Raw genomic sequence first — 12,449 nt, forward strand, 5'->3', positions numbered from 1 at the left:
GATTTAGACTTGATTTTAATATTATATCTTATTTATCCATGTATTATTACATATAGATTATGGGATTTGAAGGTAAAAATTGGGAATTTTTACTATGGTTTTGGGAGGGTGACAAATTGAGATTTGAAGTCGATTTGGAGTTGGAGTTGTATGAAACTTATATATTTGGACTCGTATTCAAATGGATAATCAGGATTTATAATAGTTATCGGGTTCCGGGTAGAGAGCCCGGGTTCCAAGGGCAATTGTGCCAGGCACTATTCATGTGCTGAGATATGGCATACTTGATGAGTTATATTGCGATATTGCTGATTCTAGCATATTTACTTGTCACGCAGGTACTAGGTTGTGATTCATCCTTATGTTTGCTGGTACTAGATGTTCTTATTTATTATGCTAGACTTGGAATTATTGTTTAATTGATAACACCATATTTAAATGACTTCTATGACATAATTCATGCTTTAACCGTTATTTTTGAAAAGCATGTCTATTTTTCTACTATTTGTGAAAAGGTTGAAGTTAATATTGCTTGAGCTACTTTTCTTTGTCGTTATTATTCTGTATTGTTGTTATTAGTTATTGGTATTGATTGTTGGACAATTGCCAAGCTCGTCACTGCTTTCAGCCTGAGGTTAGGCTTGTTACTTATTGAGTAGATGGGATTTGTTGTACTCATACTACACTCTTCACTTTATGTGTAGATCCGGGTACTGCCGATAGAGGTGATTGCTAGTTAGAGGCACCGGTATCAATTCATGGAGATTCTACGTAGCTGTTGATTCTGTTCGCAAGCCTTGAAGTTCCCTTATGCTTTGTTAATGTTATCACTAATTTATCTTTCAGACAGTTCTGTATTTTTGATTAGACACTGTATTTTAATTTCGTAGTGCTCATGTACTTACTGACACCAGATTATGGGATTAATTATATTACGACTTATGGCTTCAGTTGTTTATGATTATTTTTGTTGTTGTGACTATTTTATTCTGTTATTTTAATTTATTGTTGTCATTTAAGTTGTTGGCATTTTTAGCAAGAGGTATTAGGCACCATCACGACTCCGATGGGAGTTTGGGTTGTGACAAGTTGGTATCAGAGCACTAGGTTACTTATGTATCACGAGTCATGATCAAGTCTATTAGAGTCTTGCGGATAAACAAGGGGACGTTTGTACTTATCTTTCAGAGGCTGCAGGATTGTTAGGAAACTTTATTTTCTTTCATTCTCCATTTTGCGGGTTTTTATCCTTAAATCCTTTATTTTTCTATTTTCTCATAAGTGCTGAGTACTCAATCATCAGGTGCGTTGAGCAAGCTCTCGTACCCCTGGCTAGGGCTATGAGGGGTCGAGGCAGAGGTAGGGGCGGATCACATACCATAGCTAGAGCCCCTGCTTGTGCAACTGCTGTTGAGCCACCGGTAGTTCCTGTTGAAGAGCAGGTGCATGATTATGTGGAGCAGGAGGTACCAGCTCAGGTTCCCCAGGGCTTATTTGTTTGACCAGCTATTCAGGATGCCTTAATTCACATGGTTGGTTTGTTCAAATGTTTATCTTGGGTTAGGGTATATTCTACTATGCTAGCTACTTTCGAGGTAGGGGGCTGAGCGCAGACTCCAGCTACCTGTACCTAGAGTAGGTGGCACATGGTTATCAGACTCCTACAGTGTTACCGGTTGGGGAGTTCATCTTAATATTGTCGCGCAACTTAAGGATAGGCCCGTGATGTCTGATGATGAGCTGAATAGGTTAGATAAGTTCATCAAGTTGCATCCCCCTCACTTCAGTGATATGCCTTCCGAGAATGCCTAGGGATTCTTAGATCATTGCCATGAGATTCGGTGCAATTTGGGAGTAGTTGAGTCCAATGAAGTTTACTTCACCACCTTCCAGATGCAAGGTCCGGCTAAGAGGTGGTGACAAGTTTATGACATGGGTCGACTAGCAGGATCACCTCCTCTCACATGGGCTCAATTCTCTAGTCTTCTTAGAGCATTTTGTGCCACGCACCAGCAGAGAGGATCTGAGGAGGCAATTTTTGTCTCGTCATGTTATTGATTTGGTTCCCACTAAGGAGGAGAGATTGATGAGATTCATTGAGGGTCTTCACCCTAGTATTTTCCTTGCTATGGCTAGAAAGACCGAGACCAGGACTTCATTTCATTAGGTGGTTGAGATAGCGCGTCATGTGGAGCGTATCCACATCGAGACTAGAAAGATGATGCTGGGTAAGGAAATCCCGATATTCAGGTAGTTTCAGCGGTGCCTCATCTGGAGGTCGAAGTTGATTTGTGAGAGGCCAGTCTAGCTGGGCAGTTTATCATTCACCACCACCCATCCGAGGAGCTTCATTGCAGTCTTCATTCAGCACATCCCTAGATTAGAGCTCTTACCGCACTCCATCAGTTCAGGGTTCATCGGTACCAGGTTTTTGTATAGACTATTTTGGTTCAAAAGGTTTGACTTAGGCTTTACAGTTATTTCCAGTCAAAAGTTGCTATGAGTGTGGGGAGTTGGGCCATGTTAGGAAGTATTTCCCCAATCATCGCAGAGGTCCAGTGCAACAAGGAGATCAGACTATGATTCCTATACCAATTGCTACACCACTCTCTCAGCCAGCTTGGGGTAAATGTCATTAACGATGTGGCCGTCCTATAGGGGGAGCTTAGACTAGTGGAGGTCATGCCAAGTGTTATGCGTTCCCAAGTAGTACCAAGGTTGTCTCTTCTGATGCAGTGATTATAGTTATTATTTTTGTGTGCCACAAGGATGCTTCGCTATTGTTTGATACTGGTTCTACTTATTCATATCTGTTATCATACTTTGCTTCTTATTTGGACATGCTTCGTGGTTTTCTTGATGATCCTGTGCATGTGGCTACACCTGTTGGTGATTCTATTATGACAGATCAAGTTTATCGGTCGTGTGTGGTCACTACTTGTGGTTTAGAGATCAGGGAAAACTTCTTATTGTTAGATATGGTGTATTTTGATGTGATCTTGGGTATGGATTAGATATCTCCGTACCATGTTATTCTTGATTGTCATGCTAAGACCATGGCGTTGGTGATGTTGGGGTTTCCGAGGTTGGAGTCGAAGGGTTCTCTTGGTTTCACTCCTAGTAGAGTGATTTCATTCTTAAAGGATTAACAGATTGTTGAGAAGGGATGTTTGGCGTATTTGGATTCTGTCAGAGATTTTAGTGTTGATACTCTTATTGTTGATCCTGTTCTAGTAATGAGGGAGTTTTTCGATGTGTTCCCAGCAGACCTATCGGGCATGCTACCCGACAGGGATATTGATTTCGGCATTAATTTTGTACCGGGCACACAACCTATCTTTATTCCTCAGTATCATATGGCTCCAGTAGAGTTGAAGGAATTTAAGGAAAAATTGCAAGAGTTTCTAGATAAAGGGTTAATAAGGCCTAGTGTTTCACCTTGTGGTGCGCCGATGTTGTTTGTTAAGAAGAATAATAGGTCTATGAGAATATGTATTCACTATCGGTAGCTAAACAAAATCACCATCAAGAACAAGTATCCACTATCGCACATTGATGACTAATTTGATCAGTTTCAGGGTACCAGGTATTCTCGAAGATTGATTTGTGTTTGGGATATCATCACTTGAAGATCAGAGCTTCAAACATCCCTAAGACTGCTTTCCGGACTCGTTATGGACATTATGAGTTATTGATGATGTCGTTCGGGCTGACTAATGCCCCAACAACCTTCATGCATTCGATGAATATTGTTTTTCAGTCTATTTGGATTCTTTAGTCATTGTGTTCATTGATGATATATTATTGTATTCCCGTACTAGGGAGGACCATGAGCAGTATTTGGGACTCGTGCTCCAAACTTTGAGGGAGAAGAAGCTATATGCTAAGTTCTCCAAGTGCGAGTTTTGGTTAGACTCAGTGGCTTTCTTGGGTCATGTGATATCTAGTGATGGGAATGAGGTGGACCCGAAGAAGATTAAGGCAGTTTAGAGTTGGCCCAGACCTTTTGCCACTACAGAGATTAGGAGCTTCTTGGATTTGGCTGGTTATTACCATCTCTTCATAGAGGGATTTTCATCTATTGCACCCTATTGAGAAACAATCAAGTATTCTGATTGATTCGTATGAGGCCTTATATGGGAGGCGATGTCGGTCTCTGGTTGGTTGGTTTGAGACGGGTAAGTCTAGGCTATTGGTCATAGATTTAGTTCGTGATGCTTTGGAGACGGTGAAATTAATTCAGGAGAGGCTTCACATAGCTCAATCCAGGAAGAAGAGTTATACTGATAGGAAGGCTCGTGATGTGGCTTTCATGGATGGCGAGAAGGTTGTTCTTTGAGTTTCGCCTATGAAGGGTGTGATGAGATTCAGAAAGAAGGAAAAGTTGATCCCTCGTTATATTAGTCCATTCGAGATATTGGAAAGAGTTGGTGAGCTTTCCTACAAATTTTCTTTCTCAGTATATTGGGAGTTTATCCGGTGTTTCATATTTACATGCTTCGGAAGTATTAGGAGGATTCGTCACATGTATTGGATTTTAGCTCGGGGAATTTGGACAAAGACTTGACTTATGATGAGGATCCAGTGACCATCTTGGATAGGCAGGCTCGGAAGCTAAGGTCAAAGAATATTGCATCAGTAAAGGTTCAGTGGAGAGATCAACCGTTCGAGGAGGAAACATGGGAGGACGAGCATAATATGCAGAGCAAATATCCTTACCTTTTTTAAATCCCAAGTATAGTTATAGACTCGCTTGAGGATGAACGTTTGTTTAAAAAGGGAAGAATGTAACGACTCAGCCAGTCATTTTGTGTATTTTAGCCCCCATTCCCCTATTCAATGCTTTTCGTATGTGCATTTGTTGTTATGTGACTTGCGGGGATGGTTGGATTAGTTTCGGAAAGGTTTTGGAGTGAATTCGAATACTTAATTCCAAGGTTAGAAGCTTAGGTTATAAGAGTTCACGAAGTTTTGAATTTTGTGTAAAAGATCTCGTAATGGTGTTTTGATGATTTCAATAAGTTCGTGTGGTGATTTTGGACTTAGACATATGTCCGAAATTGGATTTGGACGTTCCTAGGTTGATTTGGCTCTAATTGGTGAAAGTTGAAAATTTTGATGGTTTGGATAGTTCATAAATTTGACTGTGAGTTGACTTCAAGTCTATCAGGGTAGGATTGTTGTTCTAGAAGTTGGAATAGGTTCATTATATTATTTGTAACTTGTGTGAAACATATATGGGGTGATTCCAAGTTGGTTAAAAGTGTTTCGGCATAAGTTTTGAAAGTTAGAAATTGATTAGTTCATTAAGCTTGAATTTAAGTGCGATTAGTAGTTTTGATGTTTGTGTAATTTGAGACATCAAGTAGGTTCGTATTACATTTTAGGACTTGGTGTGATTGGACGGGGTCTGGGGGACCTCGAGTGAGTTTCAAATGGGTTTCAGGTTATCTAAGCTTGGTTGGATAGCTGAAGCTTGCTGGTTTCTGGTTTGCTTCACGATCGCAGAGCAGGTCTTGCGATCGCGAAGGCTTAATTAGAACAGAGAAATTTTTATTCTACGCATTCGCGATGCTTTGGTGATCAGTGGCCTTTGCGTTCATGACCTAGGCATTGCGTTCGCATTGAGGAAGGTAGGTTGGAGGTTGGCAGGCTTTTCTGCTTCGCATTCACGTGAAGGCAATCACATTAGCGTAGGATAGTGGGAATATGTGCTCCGCGTTCGTGGACTGGGGGCCCGCCTTCACGAAGAATTATTTCAGGGTTGGAGCTAGTTGTGCTTTGCAAACGCGAGGCTTGAGCTGCATTCGTGAAAGGTATCACTGGGCAGATTTTTAAAGACTTGTATTTTGGGACAGACTCTTATTTTATATTTTGAGCCCTAGACTTGGAGAGGGGCAATTTTGGAAGGGTAGTTTCACATAAAGAAAGAGGATAAGTGTTTTTTTTACTTGATTTTAACATTATATCTTGTTTACCCGTGGATTATTACATATAAATTATGGTATTTAAAAGTGAAATTTGGGAATTTTAACCATCGTTTTGGGAGAGTGAAAAATAGAGATTTGAACCTTGATTCGGCGTCAAATTTGGATAAAACATGTTGTTTCTCCCAAACGCATGCAAATATACGTGGTCGTACAAGTAATATAGGATTGTAAGTCCAGATATCATACCTACAAGGACTTGTCATTAACTATCCACTAAATTAAACAAGACAATCAATCTATTCAATCGATTTTCTGAAGATTATTAACTACAACTAATCTAGAGTCAAAAACCAAGAAATTAAAGAAAACAAGTCGGCAATAGTAAAGACGGATTCGATGAGAAACGATATTCTAGAGCTATAAGTTAGCTAACAATCCTATTGAGTCCTAATAAATTTATCGGGTTTATTGATTGACATGGTTAATATTACTCGTAGTGTTCTCCCGAATTACTACTCGCCTATTCAAGCTAACCTAACGCCTATGTTCCTATGGAATTAGGATTAAAAAAACGCACTAATAATTTCCGTATAATAACCAAGTAAGGCGATTAGGTATATCCCTATTCTAACCGCAAATCTGTTCCTGATGCTCGAGTTCAAGAACTTGCTTTACTCAATCTTATATGCAATCTAGAATTCCCTCTTTCTATTTCAATCTTAGATTCGTAGGTAGTATTCAATTAGTGATTAAGCAATCAAATAATTAAGCGTAAGATTGAATAAATAAACCAATATCATAAAATAATAAAAATAATTCAAGCTTCAACTACAACGTTCATGTGTCACCCAAAACTCTAGAACTCATACACTATGAAATTAAAGAAAGAGAAGAGAAGAAAAACTACTTGAAAGCCTCCTCCAAGCACGGTGTATGTTCTCCCCTCCAAAGTGACGTGTTCTCTTCCCAAATATATGTTAGATCCCCTCCAACTTAGGTTTAGGACCCTTTTTATACAAGTTGTGACTATGTAGGACCGAAATAACCTTGTCCCGAGCGTAGTAGTAAAAGTCTCCGCCGTCCAGGGAAGCGCAACGCGCTGACCCTGACGCAGATACTTGTACGCTTTTCATCTCAATTCCTGCTGCTTTTTTTCTTTGCATCTCTTATTCTTTTGTCATCCACTTGGGGGACAAACACCAAAAGGTGTCCCCACTTGTCTCTTTATTTTTTTATTCGTTTAATTTCCTTTCTTTGTTTCCGCATTTTATTTAATTTTGCTCCAAATCTCTTCATCTTCACACCGCTTCAATCTTACACAATTAAAATATAATATTAAGCATAAAGTAATACAATTAGTACTCAATAAATGATTAAAAGTATTAGAATATGAGGCAACAACAGTTAAATATATGCATTTTTGGCTGAACATCTCAACCCCACACTTAAACTATTGCTCATCCTCGAGTAAGCATTAAAACCACTCTCAATAAATCAAGCCTAGAAATGCCACCACTTCGGTTGATACTAACAATTAGGTCCTATAGTAACTCAAATCATCAAATATACACTTCTTATTCATCGTATAAGATATACAAATCACAAACAAACAATAAACTTCTAACTTCCTAACCTCAGAGAGGGACTCTACTTCACCAAATTTAAGCTCGCTCACCTATTCTGTCAACTAAAGCTAATAACATCACCTATCTATCATAAAACCAGTGCCCTCACAAAAATAAATAGTCCATACATTCAAATTAAAGAATGAATATAATTTAAGGACTTAACATCAAAGAACAATTGTCGCACTCACAAATAAATTCACATGTATGCACAAAGAACCATAGGCTTGTCCATTATGTACATCTCTACTAATTAAGTGTGCTCGAATAGAATCAAATAGGATTTTAACGGGTTGTAATGTTGGCTAGGGGATGGGTAGGAGAACTATATAATAGTGACTTACACTTCCCTAAGCACTTTGCACGTTTAGATTTCATCACCCATTATTTTCATCTCTTAATTTTATTTTTCAGCACTCTCTTCATCAATTAGTTCACAAGTATTTCCCTCATATCAAGAAAATTTCATTTTTTTTTCAAAGCAATTTTTTTTCCATTCTCTTTTTTTCATCATGTCATATTTCTTTCAAGAGGGTCTTTTCATTACTTGTCAGCTATCGTTGGTGTCACGACCCAAAATTCGTTAAAGGTCGTGATGGCGCCGGATATCACTGTCAAGCAAACCAACACTAAATAGTTAATTAAATTCTCGTTTTAAGATTTTTGAAATCGTAAATTTACTTCAATTTATCTAGTAAAAAATGAATTTACAGAATAAATAACAATGTTTCCAATTCCAATATTGAACATCCCATAATCATCCCAGAACCCGGTATCACAAGTGCATAAGCCTTTTCTAAAAATTTAAAATAAAATACAATAACTGTCCGAAATATAAATTTGGACAGGAAAAAAAAATACAATACTCTGAAGGAGACTCTGCTGGCTGCGGTGCGTCGTATAGAATGCTACTCACCTAAGTCCCCGCCATAATCGCGCCTCTGCGCCCACAAGGCTGCTTAACATATGTGTGCCCGCACAAAATGTGCAGCACGTGCAGTATGAGTACGTAAATCAATGCGTACCCAGTAAGTATTCCGCCTAACCCCGAAGAAGTAGTGACGAGGGGTCGACTTCGATAATTTCTATGGGCTATAAATAGGATATCAATGATATAATTAAGTATGGATTATATGAACGGTTGCAAGCTTAATATTTTGAACTAAGTAAGCAGTTCTATCATAATTAAGAAATCTCTAAATTCATCTCCCATTATTTAACAATTTAACTCAGGCCGAGGAGGCAATATCATTACTTAAAAATTTCAAGGCAAGCAATACAAGCATGCGTAAATCATGCCGAAGTCGTATGGCCCGATCCAACAAACATTTAAACTGTGTACTGCCAGAGGGTCGAATGGCGCGAACCATAGATGCATCTATTTACTACCGAGCAGCTCGGCCCGATCCACAAATAATAATTATTTTCAAGAAAACACAAATTTCTCATTTACAGTCAAGTATCTCATACAAACCTTCAAGTAAGTGAATTTAACATTATACAATTCTTTTATCAATTTCTATCATAACTAAGTGATTATAATAGCAAGTAAGGGAACAAACATTCCAAGTATAGCATGATACGGGTCCTAAACTACCCGGACAATAGCATAATAGTAGCTACATACGGACTCTCGTTAACTCGTACGCACGTAGCCCCACAATTAGGTACAAACATTTATTTAATTCACCTATGGGTTTAATTACCTCATACAATATTAGAAATAAGACCTACCTCGCTCTGAAGTTTCATAACCGGCTCCCAAGCCATTCAATCAGCTCAAATCGATGCCCAACGCTCCAAAACTAGTCAATAAGTAAGCAAATCCATAAATATATACTCTAATACTCATTATAATCCTATTTATAACAATTCCCAACTCCGTTCGAAAAGTCGATAAAATCACCCTCGGGCCTACGTGCCCGGATTCCAAAAATTTTCGAAGATAATTATTACCCATAGTCTTATGAACTTAAATATATGATTTATTCCAAATTTCATGCCCAAATTTCGTGGCAAAAATCCAAAATACCAAGTTCTAGGTCTTTCTTCAAAATCTCAAATTTCTAGTAGTTTTCATATCTAAATCCGTATATAAACCTTGTATTTAACTTGAAATAGGTGGGAATCACTTACCTTGACATAGATGATGAAGATGGAGCTCCAAAATCGCTCCAATACCGGCTCCCATGGAGGAAATGAAGTGCAAATGAGCCAAAACCTCGATTTTAAAAGAACACTGCCCAGGTCTTTCCCCTTCGCGATCGCGGAAATCCACTCGCAATCGTGAAGGCTAATCAATAGCTGCTTAAAGCTTCCCTTTCGCGAACACGATGCCCAGAACGCGATTGCATAGAACAACTTTCACCAAATGGGCCAACCCCATTAACACTGCGCGTTCGCCATAGCCCCGACGCGAACGCGAATAATCTCCCGCTCGACCCTCCGTGAACGCGAACCATTATACGCGATCACGTAGAGTAAAAATTGCACCAGTCTACTTAACCTTTCACGATCGCGGCACTTTCTTCGCTATCATGGAAGAGGCCCTCGGGACCTCAACCAATTACTCAAAACCTGATGCACAAAAACCAGCAATTCCTCAAAGTCCAATATTCGTCCGAACTCGATCCGAGACACACACGAGGCCCTCGGGACCTCAACCAATTATGCAAACACATTCAAAAATACATTACGAACTTAGTCGAGCCTTCAAATCATATCAAATAACATCGAAATAATGGATCGCAACTCAATTTAAGCTTTATGCACTTTAAAATTTCAACTTCTAAATTCGATACCGAAACCTATCAAATCACGTCCGATTGACCTCAAATTTTGCACACAAGTCACATTCTACATTACGGACCTACTCCAACTTCCAGAATCGGATTCCGACCCCGATATCAAAAAGTTCACTTCCACTCAAACTTCTCAAAATCCTTCAAATTTCTAGCTTTAGCCAAATGACTCCAAAATGACCTACGGACCTCCAAATCCACTTTCGGACGCGCTCTCAATACCAGAATCACCATACAGAGCTATTCCCAAACTCAGAATCCCAAACGGACATTGATAATATTGAAATGCATTTCAATCCAAATTTATGAAATTCTTCCAAAATGTCAACTTCCACAATAGGCGCCGAAACGCTCCCGGGTCATCCAAAACCCGATCCGGACATACGCCCAAATCCGAATTCATCATACGAACTTGTTGGAACCTTCAAATCCAGATTCCGAGATCGTTTACTCAAAAATGCAACCTTAGTCAATTCTTCCAACTTAAAGCTTCCGAAATGAGAGTTTTCTTTTCAAATCAACTCTGAACTTCCGAAATTTCAATTCCGACCACGCGTACCAGTCATAATACCTGAAGTGATGTTTTTCATATCCTTAAACTGCTGAACGACGCGCTAGAGCTCAAAACGACCGGTCGGGTCGTTACATTCTCTCCCACTAAAACATACGTTCGTCCTCGAACGTGCTAAGAACTGCTCTGGGGTTATCCGAAATCATTGTTTAATACCTCGTGCACTTACCCGTGCTGCCATAACTCAGTTGAGAACACTAGCTCGAGCCAATCTGAAGATTCTCCCTTTTTACTTAGCCAAATAAGCCTTAGAGTCCAATTCCAACATCCGGAATTCTCTGCCAGGCCTGTTCCCATCATAAGAACACCGCGTCAATCACTACACGATACACTGATACATGATTGCATACCTTTGCTGAATTCACACTATGTACTGCATAACTCACATGACCATAATAATATCCTCTGATAACAATAGCCGAAATTCTACGAATCTGATGCTCACAATGCACCTCATGACATATATAAGTCTTGTTCCATTTCTTGCAATACCTCCATGACGGAAGAGATGTGTAGAAATTCATAACCAACTGCAGAGTCAACAAATCATTGAATCTCTCCCTTTGACTAGTATCATCACCCCATTATGAACCAAATAATGGTATTTGCTCTTTAATATACTTTATATAATCCAATCGCATTAATCCCAGATCTAAAAATCTCGTCTCACCCAGTATAAGCTGCTCAGGCAACAAACCACCCCACACATGACCAAAAGTCTCATATGATGCCGCAATGTGCCAATAAGCTACAAACTCGAACGTGATACATAAGGAAAATGAACTATAGAAAGAATTACTCAACCCGCGTAACTAATTAAATAACCGAAAAGGCGTTATGAACCTTCCTCAGGAAATGAGAAATAAAACACACTAGAACAGATATAGGGAACTGTACTCGGCATCACATTGTTGCGGCGCGCAACCCGATCCAAACAACATGCCTATGGCGGCGTGCCACCCGATCCATACATAAACTCTATATAAGGAGATACTTACCGAGCTGGAATGTTCATTATTACAAAATAATCGAATATCGGCCACGAGCACACTAAGTGCATAATACCATCCCTGGGGAGACAGATAGTGCCATACGCTGCAAAAGTCAAGCACAACTAAGGTGTGATATATGATCTGAATCTCGAGAGCCATCCTGCTCACATAACATCATCGCTACGCGAAACCTTAACACATAGGAAATTTATCAAGTCATTTCACAACTCTCACGGCACAATATAGTATTACATGAAATAACCGACGATGAAATAATATCCAACGTCCGAATACTCCTCCATAAGGAGCGCTAAGCTGAAATGAACACAACCGGCCCGATATAAAGCCCACATTCATATCTAGTTCCATCCACGGACCTCATGCCGATTCGGATCGCACCGTACTAGACTAATAATATTTCAAGGGTTCATAATAACCCTTTTTCCCTATAACACACAAAAACAACCATCATATCCGGAACAAATCTCCACAGTCCACAATTAAATGAATTGAGCGCCCTCCAAACTTAA

General features: G+C 39.3%; 1 protein-coding gene across 1 annotated transcript; it reads left to right on the forward strand.

Annotated features, from left to right (window-relative positions):
- The first annotated feature begins 1,340 nt into the window (after positions 1–1,340).
- LOC117274341 (uncharacterized) lies at positions 1,341–4,728 on the forward strand. Its single transcript, XM_070194647.1, has 7 exons — positions 1,341–1,478; positions 2,769–2,912; positions 3,015–3,065; positions 3,153–3,478; positions 3,822–3,960; positions 4,067–4,327; positions 4,513–4,728. Exons 1-7 carry the CDS (start codon positions 1,341–1,343, stop codon positions 4,726–4,728), a joined length of 1,275 nt encoding a protein of 424 aa, XP_070050748.1.
- Positions 4,729–12,449: the final 7,721 nt, after the last annotated feature.

The sequence above is a fragment of the Nicotiana tomentosiformis genome, chromosome 2 (assembly GCF_000390325.3).
Source record: "Nicotiana tomentosiformis chromosome 2, ASM39032v3, whole genome shotgun sequence".
Taxonomy (NCBI): Eukaryota; Viridiplantae; Streptophyta; class Magnoliopsida; order Solanales; family Solanaceae; genus Nicotiana; species Nicotiana tomentosiformis.